Source organism: Phyllobates terribilis, unplaced genomic scaffold, assembly GCF_046119375.1.
Source record: "Phyllobates terribilis strain yellow unplaced genomic scaffold, ASM4611937v1 Scaffold_4__5_contigs__length_816908805, whole genome shotgun sequence".
Taxonomy (NCBI): domain Eukaryota; kingdom Metazoa; phylum Chordata; class Amphibia; order Anura; family Dendrobatidae; genus Phyllobates; species Phyllobates terribilis.
The window spans coordinates 734,286,629-734,314,497 of NW_027362764.1; the positions used below are offsets into that span (position 1 = coordinate 734,286,629).

Sequence of the window (27,869 nt, forward strand, 5' to 3'; positions counted from 1 at the left end):
TAAGAAAGCTTCTCAGTCAGGGTGAGCTCTGCAGCTGCCAGCCCCTGACTCGTAGTAATATTGCTCCCAATGAGCTTCTGCTGTTTCTTCCTATGCTGCTTCTCTGTCTCTACTCTCCTTGACTGACTAACCCTGCCTCAGCCCAGGGTTTATACAGGGGAAGTTCTTCCCCTCCCAAGACTGGGCAGGAGGTGTGGCATGCACAGGATCCCTGACCAAAGGACCTCCCACCTGCTCTCAGACATAACATTACATTACTGTGGAAAACCAGACCCCTGGGGTGCCACAGCTGCACTTACATTAAGCCTGAAAGATATGATTTTAATGTTATTTTCCTCCAGATTTCCCCTATATCTGCAGGTAAATAGTGTTTCTGGAGGAGACAGGTTCTCTTTAACTTACTTTGTTGACTTCGGTGTGTGCACGTTTACCTGTGTTGGCACAAATACTGGTTGGGTGACTTGTTCATGCAACATTATTAAATACAACAACATTATTTATATACCACTATCCGGCCCTCAGGCCAAAACTGGCACTTTAAAACCCCCTTCATTTGTTTTATATTGCAAACTCTCACTGCCGGGGTCGCCTCTCATTGTTTATTGATGTTTATTTGCTTTCTTTAGTCGCTCTGGAGAACAAAATGCATAATTGATGTATAAAATCTGTCAGCCATGTCCTTCTGTACTGCGAACATTATGCTGCTGCTGTTGTTATTTTTATATCTCCATTATTATTGAAATTTAGTGCTTCTGCATCTTAGTATGCGGTAAGTCAGAGTTTAAATTCCTTTTAATCTAGGACAGGGTATATTGGACCTCTTCTTTAAGAGAACTATACTTCTAGAAAAGAGGTTTTACAAGATTAGGAAACCATGGCAGCTTTCTTGGGCCATGTGCACATGTCCTTTTTTTTTTCAGGTGGATGAACCCAAGAAGAAGACACATCAGGAAGTGCCGGAGATTTTTCTCCTGAAGCGTGTTCAGGTTTTTTTTGTGTTTTAATATTATCTTTTTATTGTTTTTTTTATTTATTGCTGTTGGTGCTTATTCATCATTTTTGATCTCCAGTGATTTCTTTGAGCATTCCCATTGATTGTATTGGAAAGAGCATCTTCAGAGCAGAAGGTGGTCAGGTCTTTTAACTGCATGATGTTTTTGGAAACCTGAAGCGGTTAAAAAATGCTCAAAAGACTGAATATATGAACAGCAAGTCATTTTTTTTTACATAGAAATGCATATGTTCATTCTTTTAAGCATTTAGCTTGTGCTTTTTCAGGAGGTTTCAGAGCAGATCTGATTGAAAAAAAACATTGAGTCCGATTCTCCAAGACCGGCGTTGTTCATTCACATCAGTCTTGATAAGGGGACGTGCTGGATTCAGAGTGCACACCTTCTCATGAATCAGGACCGTCTCACGAGTGACTTGCACCTCTGTGAACCACACCATAAATCTCACTCCAGTCAGATACTGAAGTGAGATTTCTGGCATAGGGAATGCTACAGGTCGTCATGAACTGGACTAGTTGTGGCATCCCACCCCGGCCGCACCCCTGTCCCTCCTCAGCTCAACCCATTTTGTTGGAGTTGGGAGAAACTGGTATGAAAGCACCAACATTTGCTACATTTTGACACAACTCTGAGTTCCTCCGAAACTTTGACACTTTTCAAAACTTTTATGCAAGAATTCTGTCGTGAAAGTTTTGATGAATCAGGCCCATTGTGCTTACCTACCCTTACAGGAACACCACCACACCTGTCCATTTTATATCTGGCATTGAAGTTCAGATCCATTTACATAAACAGGGCTGAGTTGTAATAGTACGCTCAACCTGATGACAGATGTTGCACAAATTTTTTAATCGGCCATTTTTTCGAATCACGTATCACTCTATATGGTACTGTAATCTAGAAGTATTTGGACCTACAAACTATACATCTAGGGAAAAATATTCCCATAATATAGGATCTGATGATATATAGAGAATCAAAGAGAGAAAAAGTTTATACAGAAATGCAGTCTGGGAGCAAAAAAGTATGACTGTACAGTAGTCATTAAAAAAAAGTTTCCACTACGAGTCAATCACGAAAGTTTAGGAAAGAAAAGCAGAAAAAAAAATTACTAAATATGACAAGCCATTCCAATTCTTCTCTCCTTTCATAAATATTCAGTATCGTCTGAGTCAAGGACTCACCATAGATATATTCCCAACAGTGAGTAACTCAATGTGTAAAAGCCGTGGTTGCAGTTGTGTAAACACGCTTGTATTGCATCAGATGTGTAAGTCCGTAATTTGGGGGATGGTGTGCACATGTAGTGAATGCAGTTGTAACGTGTCCTTTGACTTGTGAGGCCCCTCTGTAAAGTAGATTTTCCCCTCCTGGACTAGATCTACTCAGTTTCCTGTATAGTCTAGTCATAACAGATAAGGCAGCGTGTACACAGTGCCTAACATGGAACAGAGTCAAAAAGGAATATCCATCTCACACAGGCTGAGCAAAGAAAGGGAGTATGTACAACAACTCGCTCGCCATGTCTGACAAAGTGAAATAGTCCTATAATTCAGTACTGTCATTCAGAAGAAATGTTGTTCGAAAACTCTGCTTCTTGTTATTCGTAACACGTATTCTAAGACGAGCCAGATGTGACTCATTTCACAGAAGAGTATTACTGGTCACAGGTTACGGTGAGATTCCTTTATTCCTGAGATCGTTTGGTTTAACAGAAATATCTGTTGGAAGTAGATAGGTAGGTAAAAACAAACATTCCCACTTTGGACAATTCCTAACTTTAAAAAGATCCATTGTTTATAAGCAGAGACCCCCAGAGATCAGCAGGGATTTGCGTAGAAACCTAGTAATAAAGGCTACCATAGAAATTATATAGTCGAATGATTGTTTGGCCAATGCCTACCAGCCATCTATCTAGACTCATTCATACACAAGAATGCTCGGCTCAGCCGAGGAGACAGCCGATGCCAGAGGTATCAGCCCTGACCAAAAACATTATAATCAAAAAGCAGGTATTGTCCTATAATTACAAATATAATTGCTGAACCAACATAACCATGAACATCAAGTAATTTGGTCCAAAATCTGATAAATTAGTCAGAGACCAAATTAATTCAACAAAACATCAAATTTTTATTAATAAAATACACAGACAACGAATAAATAAAGGATAAAAAGTACCTCCATACTGTGAGGGAACGACCATTGCATATACAGTACAGACCAAAAGTTTGGACACACCTTCTCATTTAAAGATTTTTCTGTATTTTCATGACTTTGAAAATTGTACATTCACACTGAAGGCATCAAAACTATGAATTACCACATGTGGAATTATATACTTAACAAAAAAGTGTGAAACAACTGAAAATATGTCTTATATTCTAGGTTGTTCAAAGTAGCCACCTTTTGCTTTGATGACTGCTTTGCACACTCTTGGCATTCTCTTGATGAGCTTCAAGAGGTAGTCACCGGAAATGGTTTTCACTTCACAGGTGTGTCCTGTCAGGTTTAATAAGTTGGATTTCTTGCCTTATAAATGGCGTTGGGACCATCAGTTGTGTTGTGCAGAAGTCAGGTGGATACACAGCTGATAGTCCTACTGAATAGACTGTTAGAATTTGTATTATGGCAAGAAAAAAGCAGCTAAGTAAAGAAAAACGAGTGGCCATCATTACTTTAAGAAATGAAGGTCAGTCAGTCCGAAAAATTGGGAAAACTTTGAAAGTGTCCCCAAGTGCAGTTGCAAAAACCATCAAGTGCTGCAAAGAAACTGGCTCACATGAGGACCGCTCCAGGAAAGGAAGACCAAGAGTCACCTCTGCTTCTGAGGATAAGTTTATCTGAGTCACCAGCCTCAGAAATCGCAGGTTAACAGCAGCTCAGATTAGAGACCAGGTCAATGCCACACAGAGTTCTAGCAGCAGACACATCTCTACAACAACTGTTAAGAGGAGACTTTGTGCAGCAGGCCTTCATGGTAAAATAGCTGCTAGGAAACCACTGCTAAGGACAGGCAACAAGCAGAAGAGACTTGTTTGGGCTAAAGAACACAAGGAATGGACATTAGACCAGTGGAAATCTGTGCTTTGGTCTGATGAGTCCAAATTTGAGATCTTTGGTTCCAACCACCGTGTCTTTGTGCGACGCAGAAAAGGTGAACGGATGGACTCTATATGCCTGGTTCCCACCGTGAAGCATGGAGGAGGAGGTGTGATGGTGTGGGGGTGCTTTGCTGGTGACACTGTTGGGGATTTATTAAAAATTGAAGGTATACTGAACCAGCATGACTACCACAGCATCTTGCAGCGGCATGCTATTCCATCCGGTTTGCGTTTAGTTGGACCATCATTTATTTTTCAACAGGACAATGACCCCAAACACACCTCCAGGCTGTGTAAGGGCTATTTGACCAAGAAATAGAGTGATAGGGTGCTACGCCAAATGACCTGGCCTCCACAGTCACCAGACCTGAACCCAATCGAGATGGTTTGGGGTGAGCTGGACCGCAGAGTGAAGGTAAAAGGGCCAACAAGTGCTAAGCATCTCTGGGAACTCCTTCAAGATTGTTGGAAGACCATTTCCGGTGACTACCTCTTGAAGCTCATCAAGAGATTGCCAAGAGTGTGCAAAGCAGTCATCAAAGCAAAAGGTGGCTACTTTGAAGAACCTAGAATATAAGACATATTTTCAGTTGTTTCACACTTTTTTGTTAAGTATATAATTCCACATGTGTTAATTCATAGTTTTCATGCCTTCAGTGTGAATGTACAGTTTTCATAGTTATGAAAATACAGAAAAATCTTTAAATGAGAAGGTGTGTCCAAACTTTTGGTCTGTACTGTGCGTGCCTAATATGGTATGTATTTTGTGTGAAGTAAATACTATGTTGCCATATAGTGTTAAAATGCAAACTGTGAGTTAAGATACCCTAACAGTGCAAAATGCAAAAGATAAAATAGCAGGATGATAAACATACCAAAGAGTAGCTGTATTGCAGGCACACAAGTTATGCAGCATCCCTCTACGCCAACGCACGTTTCAACACATTGACTTCCTCAGGGGCCTACCAGCCATCTATCTAGACTCATTCATACACAAGAATGCTCGGCTCAGCCGAGGAGACAGCCGATGCCAGAGGTATCAGCCCTGACCAAAAACATTGTCCATCAAAATTCAACAAGCCAAATTCTGCTTTCTCCTCTACATCATCTGTTTGGGGAGAGTTTTGAAGCCCTCATATATATTGTATGGTCAGCCGATCCCACCAAAAGTGAAGAGTTCTGATGACTTTTATCTAATGTGTACAGAAGACTTTAATTTCTGCTGTAGAAACTCTAAAAAGGGGTATTCCCATCTCCAAGATCCTATCCAAATATGTAGTAGGTGTAATAAATAATAATATTAGCAAATACCTCCAATTAGAAATGTAGTATAGCTCTTCTGATTTGCCATGTTGCTTACCCCATGTGCAGAGCATTGCTTTAGCTTAGGTATCCATGGTTTCGACCACTAACAGCCAACTAACTGTCACTATATGAGTGGTCATAACTACTGCAATGCCCTGCACATGGGGTAAGCGACATAACAAATAAGAAGAACTATACTACATTTCTAATTGGAGGTATTTGCTAATATTATTCTTATTACACATGCTACATATTGGGATAGGATCTTGAAAATGGGAATACCTCTTTAAGCATTACAAATTGACCCTTCAAATATATAGATTGTCTGAATCGTGCCAAACAGAAGAGGTCCTGCAAGCGATTTTTTAACAGTTTTCAATCTTTTGCAAGAGATAAGTTACTTCATCTATTAACTAAGAAGTTCCTAATTGTGTGTATAGTTTCCTAAACAGGACAACCCCTTTGAAACAATGGTTAGAAATCATAAAGTCAGGCCATGCAGTTTCTATAAAGGTCTATGGATAAGGTGGTCCATCTCAAATAGACCCCATCCTTTCTTCACTGTGTGCAGAGTATAACTACCCAACCTTCCATAGTCACTGCAATGTTATCAAACAATGGAGCACAACTAGGTAATTTAATTCTTTTACCCAACAAGATGAGGACAAAAAAAAGTAAATTAAGAAAACAAGATGAACTCCTTTCCTGTAATTGAATGTGGGGAGAAAATTACATCATGAAAATTACCCTCATTTTTGCAAACATTGTTCCCTAGCATTATTCCACATGAAAACTCATTAAAAAATAATCAACTAACAGACCAAGTTTCCAATATTCTGAATGTATCATTTTAGTACCATAGACAGTCGGTATCTTTATCCTCCATTTCTAAATGAACATGTCACGTCAAGGGCCAACATAACCCACTGTTGAAGTGGAAAATAAAAGGGTTACAAAAAATAGCAAACTACTGAGGCATTAGACTAATATCTCTCAGCCCAAAAACTTTTAACTGGATTTCGCCCAGCTCTGGGGTAATGGATACAAATAATTGAGGAAGAATAACTTTGCACATATTATATTTAGATGTGATCCTGGAAAAAAAAATATTGATCTCCCATAATATATTTTTAATCTACAAGATTTTAAAGCTTCCAAAAGGCAGCAAAATCAGTCATACTTTATAGGATTCATGCTAGTATACAGTAAAAAAAAAAAATAAACCAAAAAATTAAATATCTGCTCCTAATTTCTAGGTGATTTGAATCCTAGGATTTTAAGAGATTGTCCATTACTTTTACAATGATGACCTATCCTTTGGCTAGGCCATCAATGTCTGATTGGTCGGGGTCCGATACCCGACAACTCTGCCAATCAGCTGTTATCGGCAGCAGTGGCCACCGGTCAAAAGTACTCACTTGCGAAGCTGGTCGTCTTCTGATAGTGGCCAGGCTTGGTACTGCACATCCGCCTTCTATTCAAATCAATAGGAGGCGGATGTGTAGTGCCCTGCCGCGGTCACTACCAGAAAACAGAGCAGCTCGGCAAGTAAATACCTCCGGACAGTGGCGGTTGCCATCACCGTTAACAGCTGATCGCCAGGGGTGCCGGGTGTCAGACACCGACCGATCAGACATTGATAACCTATCCTAAGGATAGGTCATCAACGCTAAAGTAGAAGGCAACCTCTTTAACTCTAAAGAGTATACAAATTAAGGACCATTCGCATTGAGATTTGGCGCTTTTATTGGGTGTTGTGTCTGTATTGAGATAAAACCTCGAAAAGAACCATATAAAACAATAGAACAAACAGATTTCTAATGGATTCCTTTTTTGTGCTTTTTCTTGCCGATGTCATCTCTTCAGATGGGGAATAAGAATGTTGTAGACACCTTCTCCTTGGGCAAAGTTGAAAAGACAGTCATAGCTGGAATAAATACAAAAACTAGTCTGGCCCATTGTATTCTATAGCTTAGTTGGAGGTTTAGCCTGAATCCCATTTTTTGGGGATTCAGAATTAAGACGGAACACCCTTTGGAAGGGCAAAAAGTAGTGCGAGTGGCCCCTTATAGAGGCTAAATCTCGGAGTAAACATGCCTAGTAATCGTTAATATTTTACTGAAAGTATAATATATTGCAAAACGTAAGAAAATGTTATATATACACAGCAATTAAGCCAGAGAAATAGACTTTTTCAAACCTAAAATGTAAGCAAAAGTAGTATATTTTTAAGTGCACAGGATCCCAGAATGTTCCCAAGATTGTTGAACAAACAAAAATGAATGATAAATTTCTAACAGCCACCTCTAGAAGTGATTTTTTAAAATGTTATATGTGAAAATTAACTAAAATTTTATCTAAAAAAATAAAGTAGCCTGAAAATTAAAAAAATATATATGATATATGTTACTGTATATAACAGAAAATTCTTTCAAGCTTCCAGAAATAGAAAAACAAGTAGACTTTACAGTAGATTTTTAAGATATATGTTTAAAAAAAAACCTCTGGCAGAAAGAGAGAGCGTGTCTGATTGATTGGCTTAATCAGATTTAATTATGTAAAGCTCAGTGTAACCCTTAAAAATAATGGAAATTACAACATATTGAAACAATTTTTATTAAGTTTTCCCAGGCTTTCCCGTTCCCCTTTAATTAGGCTAAAGGCTAAAAAGCAGTGGAATAAAATTGTGTGGTCTTGACCGCAAAAACAATCGTAGAAAATTAAAGACACATCTGTTGTTGTATCTATTCTATATCTATTTCATATTAAATTAATTACTTTTATACTTTTTATTAGAATTACTTTAGTTTATGTTACGTACAATGGATACATTATTTCTTAACTATTACTATTTTATTCAGACAAATTGGGGGAAATAAAAAACCCTCACTAACAAGCCCAAAAACCTAGCTTTTAATCATTTTTATTTAAAATAGCGGGGTAAATTAGAAATGATCCATTTTGTTCCTACACTGCCTAAATCGTTGTCATTGTGTATGAAGGCATAACCAATATTATTATGTGGTGACTCCTCGAGGTGTCAACTCTACTGGCAAGCTAGGGCAATTATTTTAAAAGCACACGTCCCCCCAACATGTTTCACTGCAGAGGCGGTGTCATCAGGGGTTGGGACATTAGCTAAAATCCCAACCCCTGATGACGCCTCATCTGTGGTGAAACATGTTGGGGGATGTGTGCTTTTAAAATAATTGTCCTAGCCTGCCAATAGAGTTGACACCTCGAGGAGTCACCGCATAATAATACTGGTTTATGCCTTCATACACAATGATTTAGGCAGTGTAGGGATAAAATGGATTTTGGCCCCGTTATATTCATTCTAGTATTACCATTTTATATTGAGAAGCCTCCTTGCTGAAGTTTGAGTCAAATTTATTACCTAGGTGGAGATATAATAACTTTTCTTCACCTTTTGTATACTCAGGCAGGCGAAAGCATTTAAATATTAGTCTAATTGTAAAAAGCTACAAGGTAAATCGTGAGTATAGCTATCTGAAAGAGAAAATGAAAAGTCTGGGATAAAATTCCTATGTGAATATATAAAATAAAAAATAGTTAGACATGAGCTACTGAACCAAACAGAAATAAAACAGTAAATCCCATGATAATTAAAGTAGTTGCTCACTTAGACAACATTTAAAAAAAGTCTCAGAATAGCATAAGACAAAAAAAAATAAATCAGCTCATCGATCCCCCACCACTTTTGTTTCATCATTTCCTAGGTCCCCAACTCATGTTTAATTTCTAGTCGCTCTTGACACAGGTAAAATAACTGCTAAACCAATCACTGGTAGAAAATCCCTGTGTTGGGATGTCAATGCTGTGAGAGGATGTAGAATTTTTGATCATTTTTTTTTTTAATATTTAAGTGGTTAACCCTCATAAAACAGGACATTATTATCAGAAAATTACATTGTTTAATTCAGGATTTTGTAAAAAAAATGGCATTTTTACTATTATGAAATTAAAATACTTACTATATTATAATTTATTATAAAATATTTATTTTTATTGAAAAAAGTTAAAAATCTTGCAATTTTGAGGGAGGCTACTGTTTCCTTTTTTAGACTCATTCTTCCTGTCCTTTCAGGTAGTTTACTGCAAGATTCCATTTTATCTTAGGCAGGATTACAATGACATGTAACATCTATTTGCAGCTGATAACATGTGTTCCACCAATCACAATAGGTGATTTCACACCTGGTCCTACTCTCCTTCCCTTCACAATGACCTTTGCACAGTCTCATTAGATACTTCAATACAACAGATAAGGTCGGAATCTGACCATTGTGGCAATGTACATTCCTGTAACATTAGGAAACTGGTGTCTAAAAAGCCCCAGTAGACAATGTGAAAACTGCAAGATTTCTATATTTTTTTTTTAATTTTAAAGGTTTTTAATACAGAACCGTCGAACTGAACTTTGTCTTCTTGCAAACACATTTTTTTCAGCTCTCACAGCTCTTCTATATTGCAACCCTGTCTGCCTGTAAGATGGAAGCATAAAGCGCACCTGTCAGCAGGATTGAGCTCAGTAAACTACATACACTGTCAGGTGGGCAACATTACACTGATTAAAATGATACCTTGGTTGATGAAATCCGTCCTGTGGTTCTTGTGTAATCTTTACTTTCAGTTTGGAGATAATGATAGGCTCGTGCTTTGGGGCGGCCTGTGGGGGGCGCTCTCTCTGGTGCTCTGCTTACATATTCATCTGTATGCATTTATGACAGCTCACTGTGCCTTCACTGAACTGCCTCCTATTTTACCTAGCACTGCACTACTAGATGCATTATGTAAAATAGGAGGCAGGTCCGTGAAGGCATCAATGTGGCGTGGCATAGAGGTGATCAGCCTGTGGCACTGCTGAGGGGTTATGGAAGCCCAGGTGGCTTTGATAGCAGCCTTCAGCTCGTCTGCATTGTTGGGTCTGGTGTCTCTCATCTTCCTCTTGACATTCTCTATGGGGTTAAGTTCAAGCGAGTTTACTGGCCAATCAAGCACAGTGATACTGTTGTTTTTAAACCAGGTATTGGTGGTACTTTTGGCAGTGTGAACAGGTGCCAAGTCCTGCTGGAGAATGACATTTCCATCTCCAAAAAGCTTGTCAGCAGAGGGAAGCATGAAGTGCTCTAAAATTTCCTGGTAGATGGCTGCGCTGACTTTGGTCTTGATAAAACACAGTGGACCTACACCAGCAGATGACATGGCTCCCCAAACCACCACTGATTGTGGAAACTTCATGCTAGGCCTCAAGCAACTTGGATTGTGGCCTCTCCACTCTTCCTCTAGACTCTGGGACCTTGACTTCCAAATGAAAATTGGAACTCTCTGACCTTGTTGAGTGTGTCAATGACTGCCTTCTGGAAATCTGTCAAGTCAGCATTCTTCCCCATGATTGTGGAAGCTTAGGAAGCCTTTGCAGGTGTTTTTTGTTAATTATTCTAATTTACTGAGGTAATGACTTTTGTGTTTTCATTGACTGTAAGCCATAATCATCAACATTAACAGAAATAAACACTTGAAATAGATCACTCTGTTTGTAAAGACTCTATATAATATATGAGTTTCACTTTTTGTATCGAAGAACAGAAATAAATAAACTTTTTGATGATATGCTAATTTAGTGAGATGCACCTGTACATGCCCATATAGACAGCTCAGGAGGGATGATTCTATTGACTGATTCCCTTTAAACCACGGCCCCACTATCAGTATTTGGCCAAGGCCCCACTATCAGTATTTGGTTAGTATTCGGTCAGTATTTTTTCTCAGGAGTGGGAGCGTAAACCAGGTGAGGAACAATCAGAGAAAAGGTATAATAGAAACAAGTGCACCAATTCTGCATTTATCACCCACTCCAGGTTTTGGCTCCCACTCCTGAGAAAAAATACTGACCGAATATTGACCAAATACTGATAGTGGGGCCGTGCCCTTAAAGGGAATCTGTCAGTAGAATCAGATTGTGATAGGTTAAAAAAAATGGCTAAACAAAATTCAGAATTTTTCTGAAGATAGCTTCACCTTAAAATAAATTTTATAGAACTGGGAGTAAAAATACTCATACAGGCGGTATGTTCATTATAAAGGCTGTAAAATTAGGTTGGTTTGTTATGGTTGTCTGGCATAAGACTCAGGGGCCGGTGACCTGAAACACGAAACAACCACCAATCAGCAGCTTGTTTGATAATCGGCGGTTATCTTATAGACTGTTTACACAGGGAGACCTTGCTTCTGATGCAAACTGAACTATCAGTACGCGTAGGCTGCCATTGTTCTCGGAAGTACAGGTTGTGTCTACAAAGTATGTGCTGCCGAGAATCATGATCCTTTTTGCACCACAAAAGAGCATTTCATCTGAAGAATGAGGATTTTGATCATTGGTCGGGTGATAGGCATCATGTTTAGACTGAAAGATTATCGTAAAATGACCATTCCTAGGAACGATTGTTCACGATAATCTTACAGCATAAGTGGACCATACAGAGATCCATTAGATGATACAGACAGCTAGGGGCGACTGGGCCTTTTTTATGTAAATTAACAAGTGTGTACACACATAAACTCCACTTGTTGCAACAATGTCATAAAATTAATGAAGCCCAATAGACAAAGAATGGACCGGAGGTGCGCACGCTCGACCTCCAGTCCTTTCCGATTGGTCTCTGCAGAGCCTCATTCTTGAAGGTATCAGATTTGGACCTATCGAGATCATTAAGTAATCCATGATAGATGCCTACAGCCCAGTTCGAGGGGATGCAGACAATGTACATAGACAACTGCTGTATTGTCTTGCCATTTGCCAACTCCTATGACTCCTCTAAGGCAGCAATACATATCAGATGTTGTCGGTAAGTCCCATTAATTTCCATATAACCTTTTATGAATTTATACTCATTGATTTTTACTGAGTTTTTAAAAGAAATTGTGGGATGCAAAAAAAAAAGATTAGTCCCAGAGCACAGATAGATATTGAAGGAGTGAAATCCCACAGACCTTTGTAACATTGGTGGAGGAACAATACAAGTTTTCAGACATGTTTATGTGTGTTTACATTCAGATAAACATTCTTCTGTAAAGAGCTCAGTCACCGCAGATCAAAGGCTTGCGCTGCAGAGATGAATGCCGCCATGCACTTCATCTTCAAAAATAATAAATACATAGAGAAGCTTGTCATTGTATATACGGCATATACTGCAGCTTGTAAAGCAAAGAAAGTGGGAAACTGACGATAAAAATTGATGCAGGAATTAAATCCGTTTCCAACCGATGCTTCTGCAACAGTTATAAATCTGAAACTCCTAGAATGCCTAAACCGCTACTGGCTGCATGCCAGGAGTTGTAGGTTCACCACAACTAAATCAATCCTTCACAATATAGTGAACTGAAGCCCACTGATCTAAGGATGGCCATAATTATTAGATAAATGCCAGCCAAACCTGCAGGTTTTGGTAGTACTAGTCAACCATCTTTCGAATGTGGAGCCCCCTGATGATAGATGTAGGAAAGAAAGACTGGACTGTTGGACTTCAACATGTCTGATCCTTCTATTATCAGCTGTTGCCAGGAATCAGTCAATCTCTCTCTCTCTCTCAAACTTTAAGTCTTCATGTATGCCCTGATCCACTGAAACCATTTCTGCTTGTGAGCCGAAAAGTAGGTTTATGCACAACTGCAACCTCTGGAGGATCCTACACCTTGAGGTTTGCGGGACTCTGGAGGCACCAGCAGTTTCAAATACCTGTTTGCTGCTTTGTAATGGTATTTCAGTAGCTCCTCTCTTAAGCTACGTTCACACGTTCAGTATTTGTAACTGAGTGGAACAATCAGAGGAAAAATATAATAGAAACACGGGCACCATTTCTGTAGTTTTCTCCCAATCTTGGTTTTGGCTTACAAATACTGATGATATAAAATAATGACCAATACTGAACATATGAACGTGGCATTAATCTGATGAATTTTTCTGGCAGAAACCTTCCTCATTATGCCTTTATTTGCACGAACCCGTCTGTGTCTGTATTTTTGTATATCTGCTACTCGATCTGAAATCCCCAGGTAACTCAAAGTGAGCTGGAACTTCCAGCCCTGAAGGAGGCCTTAGAGACTTCTGTGCATGGAAAAAAAAAGCTCAAGAGGTAACAATGAACTCAGTGATCCTGAGCATGCACACGCAGAACTGCCCCAAGGCCTCAGAGTCAGAAGTCCCAGCTCACTGTTAGAGGTCCAAAGACTTCAGCGCTAGCAGCGGAGATTAGATGATGAGGAGAGAACGGTGAGGAGCAGAGTGACCGAAAAGGTGACATGGTCCTTTACAGTTCAAAAAAATGGCGACCAGCACCCGTCCCTTTGATGAACTTGCACAAAAGCAAATTACAAAAAATTCAAAATTTGGCGAATTCAATTTTACTCAGATTTATTTACTTCTCTCTAATAAAAATGATAATTTAATCTTTGCCACAGCTACAACATACTCAAACAAACCAGCAGTAACTTTGCTGCAACCACTTAAAAGTATGATGAGACTTCTAGTAGCAAAGCATCCGCAACGTCCCACGCCACATAGTACCTGCTTGTGATTTACGGAAAGCAGCAGTCATGTCTGGAAAGCTGATACAGTCAATCATTTCTCTCCCACCAGACAAGTATTTTTTGCCTGGTGATTTTCCAGCTGGTCTAGCAGCAGGGGGCCGTTGTTTAAAATAGCCTGCTACAGCGTACTTTACTCTTAATTACTGCTTAACGATTTTATGCTATAGGATTGCCATAGATTTAATTCTATAACGTGCTAATACATTGTAAGTATCGTGTGCTATTTAGCTGGTAGCATTTTCCCTAGGAAACATTCATATATTTCAATGTCATTATAAAAGTTAGACGAAAGGAAACAAAAATATACAAAACTCCTAAAAACTTCCACTGATCATTCAATAAGATCATAAAATAACAAAACAGTTTAAATTCAATATTTCAAAAAATAAAACCTATCAAGATAAATAGTCCTAAATATTCGGCTAAACCAGGGAAGCTATATACTATAACGGAGCCAGTGGCTTCCATAAAGCGTTCTCTTAAAGGGAATCTGTTAGCAGGATCAACCCTCCTATGCCATATATATGAGCATTTGGGTCATAGGAAGTTTAATAAAATGATAAATTGAGATCTGTGATCCGATGTTTTATTCCAGAGAAATCCATTGTTCTTATATGTATATGAGCTCTTAAGATCTATGGGCCGGATATAGATCTCTCCGAGAATCTGCCTCCAGAGATTATTTCAAATAAAAGAGGGTGTTACCAGTGTGAGACATGTAATGACTGACAGTTTGCTCTACTGATCTCACTGCAGAACTCTTATGATTATAACTGACATCTGCAGGTTCCTCTCACTGCTCTAGCTTCCATCTCATAGGCAGACAGGGTTGCGATACAGCAGAGCTATGAGAGCTGCAGCAAACGTGTTTGTAAGGAGACAAAGTTCAGTTCTACTGTTCTGTATTAGTTACATGCCTCACATTCTCACTATAAGCTCTGGAGGTAAATTTCTCATGGAGATCTGTCTGGTCCATAGATCATAACAGCTCACTTAGATACAAGAAAAACATGGATTACACTGGAATAAAACATCAGATCGCAGATATCATGGTATCATGTTATTCAGATTCCTATATGCCCATATCGACGGCTTAGGAGGGTTGATCCTACTGACACATTCCCTTTAAAATTGTCTACTACTGGACAAAGAAGCCAAGTGGAAGAAACTGAGATTCTATCCAGATATTGATCACAGAACACCAGTGACGGATACACCACTGACTATGGAGAAGTTGTGCTGGTTCAGGAGGTGAATATAATTTGTTTTGTTTTTCTCTCCTTCCTGGTCCCATTATCAAGGGGTTGTCTAGTAGTGGACAACACATTAAAGACCTGCCTTACCCTCAGCAGGATAGCAGGTGTTTACCGGGATCCCTAAGAACTATTAAAATACTCTAGAACTCAGAAGTCTACACTCACCTACTACTCCAGCATCGCTGCTCCTTACTTGGCTGCATTCTCGTGATCCCAGTTTACTGCTGCAGCCATTCACTGGGCCTCAGAAGACTTGAGCTGTGTATTGCTGAGACTAATGATTGGCTGCAGCAGTCAAGTGGACAGACAGGGATGTCATCACTACAGCCAAGTAAACTAAGACTGACCAGTACCAAAAGAGTGGCAGAACTGAAGTAGCGGAAAACTTTACAGGCCAAAATAGATTAATTTGCTTTCTTTATACCTTTATCTTCCCCTGTCAAAACTTTTTAGCTTTGAAAAACCCCCAAGAGTATGTGCACACAACATCTTTATCTTTAAGATTCCGCCTGAAAAAAGACATTGCGTTCACACACCCTCAGTCTATACACGTAGAACCAAGGGACATCCAGACTCTGAACAGGTACAATAGTGCTGTCATGAGGCAAATGCAACCTAAGGCCTAGGGTACTATTAAGTTAGAGGGGTGGGGGGTAATTCCCTTTCTTCACACACCGTAGGAACTGACTAAGCTGTTATAATGCTAAAGATAATGGAGTCCAATGAGCAGGTCGTTTAATTCAGCCTGGGGAACTTAATTAATGACTATTCATGTAATTAGCTGTTATGATATTGAAAACCATCAATTAAGAGTGGAGGTGGGCACAATCTAAAAATTGTTGCCTTAAGGCACAAAAAGTTTGTCCATTCACCTTCTGAGGAAATTCTAAACCAAGGAGCACTAGGATTGGATGTCCTAGTTTGGCTTCAGATAATTGAGTCATTGTCATGACTAGAAATCTACCGGCCATGATAACAAAGCCAAGAAAAGTAGACTCAAACATGTATGCATATAAAAACTTGGCCATGCACAAAACACAAGCCATACAAAAAAAAAAGCTCTGCAAGCAAATATAATCAAACATTATGTTCATAAGTATGCAAAAAATGTTAAGATGTAGACCAGGATTGCAAAACATGGCTGCTTTCCTCCAAACAGTCCTGTACCTGATCATAGCTTGAGTATGATGTTCTAGTCAAGTTTTATTCATTTCGATTGTGCCAACTTACAAAACCAGACAAAGCCCATGAATAGGTATAATAGGTATAAAATATATAATATTCCCATTATAACACTAGATTACGATACAGCAGAATGTGGAGACATAGACTAGAAGTCTACTTGAATAAGACACTAACCTGTACATCGTAAGTTCCATTCAGCAAAACAGGCCTTTGAGAGTTCATGTCTTGTAAGACACCTGAAAGCACAGAACGATTCACCTTGTGGAAATCTTTGGATTGGCTGAACTGTACCATGTTGTGAAGTGCCAAGATTTTGGTGTCAAGTTCAACATCTTGCCTAGTACGGTTGTGTAGGCCAAGATGGTATTTGCGAAAATGTTTGATCAGATCTGTGGGATCATTCCCATAGTACCCATAACCACAAATGTTGCATTTGAAATCCTGAAGCTCTGGGGATAAAGGTGCAGATTCAGAATTGTCATTGGCAAACACAACAGTGTGGGTTTTGTTCAGCCCTGAACTCCCATCTAAAGGCACTTGAAGGTTTTCAGAGGCCACCGAGGCTGGACTAGAGTTTTGACAGTCTACTTGAACACTTTGCATTGTGAGGTCAGCAGCCCTTGGCGACAAATCATTTTCATCTCTATTCTCTAAAGTGTCCCCAGAGGCAGTAGAAACCAGTTCTTGCATTTCATCAGCCTCAGACTGTATAGGCGATTTTAGGGTCTCGCAAATGACCCTAGTATCTGCAGTGGACAAAGCCAACATATTTTTTTCTGTCACCTCATCATAGGAGACATTTCTTCCTTTGAGGTGGCTGTAGTTAAGTACAACTCTCTCATTGAGTCCCAGACTTTCAGAGTCTTTTTTAAAGCTGGAAGAAGGTTCTTGATCATGGACACATTGATCGTCACTGATTTGTTCTGCGGAGTTAGAATGCTCACTATTTTCTTGCATGGGATCAGAGGAAAATTCTGTGCTCCTTAAAATATCTTCTCGTTCTGATGCAGCACACTCAAGAATCTGTGCTTCACCTTCGATCGCAATGTTTCTCAGAGGGGGATTCTTTTTCCGGACCATATCTACGAAAAGTAAAAATAAATTAAAATTCAGATTTTTTTTTTCTGTTGGCCTACATTATATGATGGGACAAAGAGTTATCAATTCAATAAACACCTGTATAAAAAAAGTCTTGAATTATTAAAAGGGGTGAGAGCATAGATGGCATGAGCCACTGAACCCAGTGATTGGCTGCATGGATCATGTGTTGTCACCCCTGCTTCCTGTTAACAAAGGCCAAGGCAACTGGACCTAGTGAGTAACACAGCACTGGACCTGGTGAGGAAGAACTGAGTTTATTATTTTGACCTATCGGAAGTCGATGGAGAGTTAAAAGTTTAATAGGAGCCACAATGGAGAGTTAGGCCTCATTCTGATGGACAAAAATAGACCATTTTTTTCATATTGTGATTGATCTGTTCTTCATCCATTTTTTGGCTGGTATCCATTTTCTCTATCATTGTGGCATACGTTTTTAATCTATTCCCTCCAAAAAGCTTGTAAGCTTACATTAAATTGTAAAGTAAAGGAAATCACTCAGATGGAATTTTTGTGCTGCCCATTATTTTTTTGCAAACCCATTGAATTTGAATGGGTGAGTTTCTACTGTGACTTGGATCATCTCTCCATTTTTTTCATACACTCAGGGCTCATTCACACATAATATTTTCAAGTACGAGTGCTATGCATGATTTTCACGGATAGCACTCGCACCTGTGATAGTCTATGGGGTCGCTCACAAGTCCGTGATTTTTCACAAGCCGAGAGGTCTTCAGAAAATCGTGGAGACATTTCCGACTTTGATTGAAGGGTCGGATCAAAATCGGCAATGCAAATCTATGGGTCTATGGAAAAAAAATCAAGATTTTCAAGGACTGTCAAAATTTTTCTCTACCTAAGAGGAAAACGGATGACACTTGGACCACACTCTGATCAAAGCCTTCCCTAATTTAATAAGTTGTTTAATTTGTATTTCAATAGTCAATAGTATGCATGAAAATAAGCAACTTTGTAACATCGTATCAGATAAATCTGTTTCTTTCTCTGCCAGGACTGATTATTCATTATCAAAATTCTCAATTTACAGGTAAAAACTGTATTCAGGGACTGGAGTAAGATTTTTGGTGAGGTGCACAGAGCCATACGCCACTCGTCAGATGCTCTTGATTCATGAAGGGGCTTGCACCACTTCATGAATCAGGAGCGTCTGACTCCACCATGCCATCTCATTAAGAGCGGCAAGAAAATTGCCAGTCTTCATGAATCAGGGCCAGAATGTTACATTACTGAGGTAGAAAATCAAAGATGTTATTGATCAGATTCTATGGAGAGTGGATGAAGAGGAGGACGGAGGAGGTAGAGGTAGAGCTCATCCCACCTCCTCATGGCTATATAGTAGCTACATCCGTGCTCCATGCCAGAAATCTTACTCCAGTCCCTGACTAGAGTAAGATATCTAGCATAAGGAACACCACAGCTTGTCATAAATTAAATGAGTTGAGTCGTCATGCCCCAGTGCGCTCTCGACACAGTGGACCTGGGAGTAATTGGCGTGAAAACGCAAAAAGTCACAACAAGGTAACCTGTTGTAAAATGTCTGCAGAGTGGGGAGCAAGCTGCTGTCACACACAGCTGTTAGCGGTTTATCTCCCTGTGAACAGAAGGATTAGGTATGATGAAATCCAACTGCTCAATCTTTCCCAAACACTGCACTATGTGCAGAGTTGGAAGGACCCCCTACACAGTAAATGGTCAGTGGGTTTGGCTGATTATTACATATTTTACTATGGGCAGCTTTACAGTCATAGTGCATTTATTACTAAAATAAAAATGCCTTTTTATCTATTCATAGGAACAATATTCAAACATACGCTAAATAAATGGATAATATTTTCATAAGACAGATTGCATAGACAAACTGAGCAGCTAATGAAATGTACAAAAGAAAGACGTAACTACGTTCAAAAGGCTTAAGACTATGCTTTGATAATCCATTAGCCGAATGGCAAAGTTTTGTGGCAGTTTGTGGTATCTACTTTTATGAGGAATGGAAAGTACTATAAAGCTGGAGAGGCTTCATGAATTGACTGCATCCTTAACACAAATGTCAAGATACTCCATCAGGCGGCCTCCATCCATCTCATTCTTTTAATTTGATGAATATCAATAAGACACAGAAGCAGACGTTGAATCGGAAGCAGTACAGCGGTTTGATCGGTATAAAGGCTGACATGGATGACGTATAGCGCTAAACCAGTGCACGACCTTCATTAATAGGCAAACAATAGTGAGGAAGTGTTCTCTTCTTGTTTCTCTGTGTATAAATAGAGTTATGATGCATTCTCCCAAATGTTCATTCCTCCTTAAATAGACTCTTTTAGAACTATTTTTTATTCCGTTGCTCAGTATTTTAGCAAGTTTTAGGCAGGTGAAGAAAATATGCTGCAAACTAAAAAGGCTTTAAAAAAATAGAAGGGTTAGTGGTTTATTTTTATGAATTAAAATGAAAAGTGAATAAACAAAGAAATGTAAGTCAAAACAATATTTGGTGTGACCGCCCTCTGCCTTCAAAAAACAGCATCAAAGCATCAGTTCTTCTACACACAGTTTTTGAAGGAAGTAGGCTGGGAGATTGCTCTAAATATCTTAAGGCTCCCATACATATTAGACTAATGTGTATGAGGGAACTGGCCAACTGATGGTTGGGGGAGATTTCGATCGGGCATGTCTGATTTCGGACTGCCGATCGCATTGTTCTCCTGAAGATGAGATGCCGAGCAACGTCTAAGCAAGTGGCTTTCTTATAAAGACACAAGAGCACTCGGATGAATGATTGCCTCTGTGGATGGCAGAGTCAGTTGAGATGGCTGTTGGTCGAATCAGGGAAGTGAAGTCGGTGACGGTGTCCATTTTAATGATTTTAGTTGAGATGAATCTGTGCTGCACTTTATGTACATGCTCAGTAGTGAGGCAGTGCTGTGGAGTCGGAGTCAGTCGTGGAGTCAGAGTCAGAGTTGGAGTCAGAAGTCAGGGAAATTGAGGAGTCGGAGGTTTAGCTTACTGACTCCACAGCCCTGGGTCCAGGAGACAGCCATTCAATTGTATGTGGAGCTTTAGAGAACAAACAACGGATCTTCTGTGGACGTCACTTTGAAATTCTTTCTGCCTTTTCAAGTAATCCTAGACGGACTCTATGATGATGAGATCAGGGCTCAGTTGGGGCTATAGCATCTTTTTCTAGGACTCCTTGTTCTCCTTTACGCTGAGAATAGTTCTTAATGACATTGGCTGAATGTTTGGGGTCGTTGTGCGGGTGCAGAATAAATTTGAAGCTGATCAGACGCCTCCATGATTGTATTGAATGATGGCTACTAAGTATCTTCCTTCATTTCTTAGCATTGAGAAGACCATTAATTTTTACCAAATTTCCAAGTCCATTTGCTGAAATTTTGCCCCAAACTTGCAAGAAACATCTAGCATGAATCACTGTTGCTTGAAGACACTCATCATTATACTGATCTCCAACCCTTCAGCAAACAAAAGTGCTGCTGCAGCCAAATATTTAAAACTTTGACTCATCAGTCAAGAGCAATTGTGCCATTTTTCATGCAGAGTTAAGTCATTTGGACTGGATTCCATATCGAAAGTATGATTTTTGGACGCAATTCTTTCATGCAGACAACTCTGGTCAGATTTCTCCCAGATTTCTCCAAACAGTAGATGGGTAAAGCTGGGTCCCACTAACTGCTGGGAGTTGTGAGTTGATATCATTGCTGGGCATCTTTCAATTTTGAAGGGCTGCCAACATGATGTGTCTTTCATCTGCTGCACTAAGTTTCCTTGGTCGACCATTGTGTCAACGGTCCTCAATGTTGCCCATTTCTTGGTGTCCTCAATGCTAAGAAATGTAGACAGATACTTATCCATCATGCAACACTATCATGGAGGCTGCAGTTTTATCCTGTAGTTGAAGGACTCCAAACATACAGTCAATATAATTAAAAACTACTTTCAGGGTAAAGATGAGCAAGGAATTCTGGAAGTAATGAAATGGCTCCACAAAGGCTGATCTCAACATCAAGTCTCTGTGGGATTATATGGGGAGACAGAAGGATATGCACAAGCGACATCCACAGAAGATCTGTGGTTAGTTCACCAAGATGTTTGGAACAACCTTCCTGCAGAGTTCCATTAAAAACTGTGTGCAAGTGTACCTAGAACGAATGATTTAAAGGGAATCTGTCAACAGGTTTTTGCTACATAATACGAAGACAGCATGAGAAAGAGGCTGAGACACAGAGTTGGAGGATGTGTCATTTATAACCATGTGTGGTGTTGTTTCCTTACAGTGTTGGTTTTATCACTTGTGATTAGCATTGCCGAACTACACTATTCTGACCACGTCCCCTGCCCCTGTAGACATTGTATAGAAAGCCTGGTGTGGGTGGAGTTAGCTTTCTCAGCTCTGCTGTATTGCAAAATCTAAGAACTCTGTATCATAACCGCTGAACCCAGTAAACTAAGTGATAAATCGTTGGAATCAGTGTCTTTTCCTACATTATGCTGCTCTCGGATGAGGTAGCAAAAACCTGCTGGCAGATTCTCTTTAATACAGTTTTGAATGCAATGGGCTATCATACCAAATAATGGATTTAATTTAGATTTATCTTTTATTTATTAATAAAAATAAACTATTAACACTTCTATATTTGAGAGCATTTTTACTTTACAGCATATTTCCCACACCTGCCTAAAACTTTTATAATAGTACAGTATATCGCCAACATGTTCCACAGTGGTGGCAAAGGTAATTGACAGTCAGTTCAGTCCCTGTGCCAAATGGGGCCAACAATCTAGTTTCTATATTTTATGTATAATGCCATCATACATAGCTGTTAGCTGAATGCAGTTGGTTAACATACACATAGATGTTTAAGTGAGGTCAATATGTATACATTCGTAGTAGGAAAAAGGGAGAAAGAAACGCGTTGGGAGGAATTTTATGGGAATAAGTTGAAGGTATACTTGGGTACTGTCCTTGTAAGGACAGGAGCCATTACCGGGACACAACAGGGTAGAATAGTCCAGGAAAAGAGCTTGTGAACATGGACATCTATCCCTGAGAAATGCATACCAGCGAAATGGGTGAGATCCACACATTTTCCTTCTTTGTTATTTTGAGCTCTTGTTTATGATTATGTATATCATCTAACCGTTCAGAAATTACATGTGAAGAGACATGACATTTATAGATCAAAGTTTATAATGCCTGTTCTATATAGCTGTTAAATGTCCCGAGGTTAGTAGGTTCATTTTGGTTAAGTTTTTTGGGGTTTATGGCATTTGAGGTCAATATTTTATGATAACAAGTAAAAGTTAAGTTTTACAGAATCTGGTCTGGCGGCCAAAGACTACCGATGTAGCCACTTGACCAGGGTTTCAATAATCTTTTTGCTCAACTCTACGAATAAATGTATGATTGTTGGGATATGACTGCTGGGACTGCACTCCCACTTAACTTGTAGCAATCCTACAAGTCAATATCGACCCTTTAACGAGCCTTGTAATAAAACTTAGGATAAAAGCCAAATCAGAATCTCAATTTGCAGACACTGTTTCGGGGTATTGCCCCTCGTCAGTGCAAAGTATGAGATCTGATTTGGCTGGGTGAGAGGCTTAAGACTGGGACCTAAGGGGTACGTTTTCTTTTATCCTAAGTCATATTACAAGGCTTGTTAAAGGGTCGATATTGACTGGTAAGATTGCTACTTGCAATAGGTTGCCCTAGAGTTCAAGTCCTCTTCCTCTCTAAAGAGACCATTTGCATATTAGCAACTATTAAAATATCAAAAGAGAAAAAATAAAAATAAATACACTAGGCCATGCGTTTAGAGCACTAAGGTTCTTAATCATAGTGATGATGATATGATTAAGAGCCTTAGTACTAGAAACGCATAGGCATAGTGTATTTATTTTTTCCCTATGGATTATTTTGTTCGTAACAAACTATCGTTTTATAGTCCTGTCCATTGCGGTTGCTGGATGTCATCCAGCCTTCTATGCAGGGCTGTGGAGTCGGTAAGTCAATCCTCCGACTTTTGCTCAATTTCCTTGACACCGACTCCAATTCAGACTCCGACTCTCTCATACATGGCTCATGTTTAAGTGATAAATTTACTGTAGCACAGATTCATCTCAGCTAAAAGTCTAGACCCTTACATGAGGAATAGGACAGACATTTATAGGACATTTTATAACTTACCAAATTCTTATGAAAAAATATTCCCCACAAACGGCATTGATCTACTGCACCCAATTTATTATATATTTTAGGAGTTGGAGTCAGTCTATTTGATACCGACTCCGACTCCACCAAAATGGACACAGACTCCGACTCTACAGCCCTGATACTATGGAAGCAGTGGTCATACATATGCACTACTAGTACTGTGCATTCATAAAAGTGAACAAAATTATGGTCATGCATGCACACTACTGTAGCTCCATGCGCAGGAAACTTTATGACCTCTTTTCCTGGGATTAGGGGTTTCTGGTGGTCACAGAAATCATATCCAAACGATCGTTTATTTTTCACCTATTCTGTGGATAGGTGATAAATATTGTTCATGGGATAGCCCAAAAACTTGATAAAAATTACAAAATATCTATAGGTGAAAAATAGGATATTATTTATGCTAGACAAAATGGTAATGAAGTACTTAAAACAATACAGACTGTCCTCTGATCCCATTAAAGAGTGTTTGATGGTTGACCATATGGCTACAGCTGCCATCTTTCACTTTCCGGCATTTATCACATAGATAGAAAAGAGCATTAGAAGTTGCAGACTTGTAGAATACTTTCCTGGAGAGATTATCACAATCATTTTTCAATTAGACATATTATGTAAACAGAAGCACATTTGGGGAAATTTTATAGGAACTTTCCAGCAATCGAGCTGTAAGCTGGATAGTCATGTAATACAGAATGTCGCAGACCATTAAGGGCCGCGCAAAAAAAATAAAAAATAAAGATAAGAGTTTTCTTACAAGCCAGGAATGATTTTTTCCCCCAGTAAGGAGTTTCACAAGAAAAAACAGATCTCATTTTTTAATATTCGTTGACCCCATACTTTATTGTAATGTGGCTCTTAGCACTATTAATAATTATTAGTACTCAATTAGCATTTATATTCTATACAGAGCTGGCTTTGAAGTTCACGACACACTCTCTAAAAGTTTCCACAGGTATTTACAAAAATTAATTACACCTATTTATCAAGTGGGGAAAATGTCAGTTTTGTTGTTAAATATGAAAAATCTCCCTCTAAATGTCAGCCAGGCGGCTTCTCGTAAACAATGTTTTAAAATGCATGATTATGCGTGGCGCTGCTAATTAAAGGGACGCCAGAACGCCAAGGGAATTTTGTTCAAAAAAGCTCCACTTTTCACAAATGGAAAAAACAGTTTAATTATAGTGAAAACTGAGGGGAAAAAAATAAATGTCAACGCAAAAAGTTAACTTCTACTGGTCCAACCTGCTTTTACAAAATCATAGGTCACTAATTATTGGGGAAAACAAAGCGGAGAAGTGCAAAAATCATCAGTACTGATAAATAAAAGTTACAAAAAAAAAGTCTTTATTTTAAGAAAGGAAGCAAAAAGTGGTTTCGAGTAACCACAAGGACCCCTAGAATAAAGTTCTTGGCAGATATGGGAACAGATTGTACCACATCATTCATAAACATGAAAACATCTGACAGACGATGAGATTGATAACAATTTCTTGTGACATTGGCATCTGTCAATAGTTGGGATAAGTAAGACGGTAAGTGAACAGTCAGTTCTTGAAGGTGATGGCAAGAAAAATAGGCAACCATAAGGATCTAAACGAGAGTGATCAGGGCCAATTTGTGATGGCCAGATAACAGGGCAAGGACATTTCCAAGTTGCAGGTCATTTATGGCTTTTCTAATATAAAGTGGTTAGTTTTCGTCAAAGAAAGGAAAAATGGTGCATCAGCAACAGGGTCTGGGTCGCCCGAGGTCATTCATGCATGGAGAAGTGGAGGCTAGCCCGTCCGGTAAGTTTCAACAAAATAACTTCTCCGCAACTGATTTCTTAAAAAAAAAAAAAACCCGCTGTCAAAATACAAAGTATACCACAGCTTTCGATATAGAGATGACCTATCCACCACCATGAAAACCTACAATGGGATTGTGATTATCAGAACTAAATAACAGAAATAATATATTCCCTGGGCAACCATTTAAATTAAATTCATGATTAAAAAGGTATGGCAAAATATCTGCCCTCAATATTACTATATTACACATATTTGCAGACCCCAAATTCTGAAAGTCATTCTTGTTCGTAAGTAGGTGATGACTTCAGTTACTTATTGGACACTGAGATTTTTTGGACAGTGGGACTTATTGGACACTGGATTTAGTAAATACAATTTTTTTAGCCTGTGGACTATAGTGCAGATAAGCATTTGTCAGCTTGGGACTAGTGAGAGATAAGAAATGAGTCCTCAAGCGTGGTGACTGGTAAATGTATGGTAAGGTAGGACTAGAAACTTATGTGGTATAAAGTCAACACTTTCTCAGGCTCATGTGATGAGAATTGCACCACTGGTTGACACTAATGAGTCATGCAAACAGTATCTTTCATATTGAATGTGGTTATCCACCATAAATAATCACTTCCTTTACTGATGTAGCTGAATTTGCAAACTTCAGAGACATTTCTTTTCACAGCATTTGTGACCTACACTTTTTGTCTATTACATAAAATAATTGTTTTGTTGTTTTTTTATACATTTGATTTTTACGGTTACACTCAACCTATAAAAGAAAAATCACTCGTTGTTAACCGGTACTACCACATATAAAAGAGAAAAATAAAAAATAGGCTGACATCTTGACTAATCATAATTTGGTGACTTCACAGCTTCCAATGCTATAGAATAAAATCAGAGGCCTAATAAAAGACGTGAGCTAAGCAATAATGATAGAAAGCACATCACAGGCTCCAGCAAACGTAGGATACTGATGTGGACCATACATAGCCTAAGTTTATGACTTGGTCTCATGACCGGGTAGTAAATGAGATCATGCAGGTTCTGATGGAACAACCCCTTTTCATAAAGTTTTGAGACATCTGTTAACAAGAGTGGGAAGTGTGCAAAGAGCATCTTCTGCACTACAATAATGGCCATGTATGGGTATCGAATTGGGAAATGGGTCACCAATATCAGAGTGTTTCAGAATTTGGATCCACAGTGAACAATTGACTGCCAAAGCAACAGCTTATTAAAAGAAATGTTGGAAAATATATGCTTACTGCACAGACCAAATCTCCAATACTGTAGACAGCCGGAGAGACATTTTTTGTCCACTATGGTTGTCCGATGGGTAGACTACACAAATACACTGCCACAAAGCCTCGGTTCAGAGAGCAGAACTAGGTCATGATAGTTTTTTAGACTTTCAAAGTAAATATTTCACAATAACAGATAAGCCAAGGCAACTTTTTATTTATTCTTCATCTAGTTGGCATGGCTGGAGGCCAGATAGTTAGAAACCCGCCTAACAGATATTTAGGGCATAGAAAAATATCAATTTTCTGAATTTTTGTTGAAACAGGTTCTTAAAAGTTACTAAATTAATGGGTTTTGTCCTTAATATTTGATTATTCTTCAAAATAGCTGCTCAATAACTAAAGTATGTTACAAATCCAACTTTTTCCGAGCTTCTAGGGTGTACAGAGGGAGCAGTTATGATTAATAATGATCACGCAACTAACCTATTCCATGAAATTTCTATATTCCATGAAAAAATTATAAAATTAGTTACAGAAGAAATGAAAAGGACTTTAATTATAGAGGATGATTTTAAACTCACTTAAAAAGATGCCACACTGGAATATCAGAGAGTTGGTGAAATAGATCTGTGTTTTGTCTTGCGTAAAACGTAGCAATTTATTTTCAGGTGTCTCCGGTGGGCAAATCGAAAAGTTCAAAATAGGAAAGAGATCTCTAATAAGACCAGATACATGTGAATTAACTGAGCAGGTGGTGCTTTTTGATATTAGATTTTAGCTTTTCTTACGTCTTTGATCTTCATCCTCTATTCTTATGCCAAATTAAACAGGACTTGACTTCTGTTATCTAATATGACTTATGAAGGTTTTAATTATTTCAAAAAGTCCTCCTCCACTCATGTTTAAATACATAAGACAGAAATTGAGAATCTGACAACATACAGTTGAGCTCAAAAGTTTACATACCCCGGCAGAATTTTTCCTTTCTTGGCCTTGTTTCAGAGAATATGAATG

The 27,869-nt window shown here is 38.9% G+C and overlaps 1 protein-coding gene across 5 annotated transcripts in view; it reads right to left on the reverse strand.

The window, feature by feature from the left end:
• Positions 1 to 27,869, reverse strand: part of TRPS1 (transcriptional repressor GATA binding 1) — a 328,975-nt gene that overhangs the window by 232,302 nt on the left and 68,804 nt on the right. For all 5 annotated transcript variants that reach the window (XM_073679795.1, XM_073679793.1, XM_073679792.1 and 2 more), the window contains one exon: positions 16,645 to 17,552. In XM_073679795.1, the coding sequence (XP_073535896.1) occupies positions 16,645 to 17,550 (906 nt within the window). In that variant the 5' untranslated portion in view covers positions 17,551 to 17,552. The remainder of the gene's footprint in view (positions 1 to 16,644; positions 17,553 to 27,869) is intronic.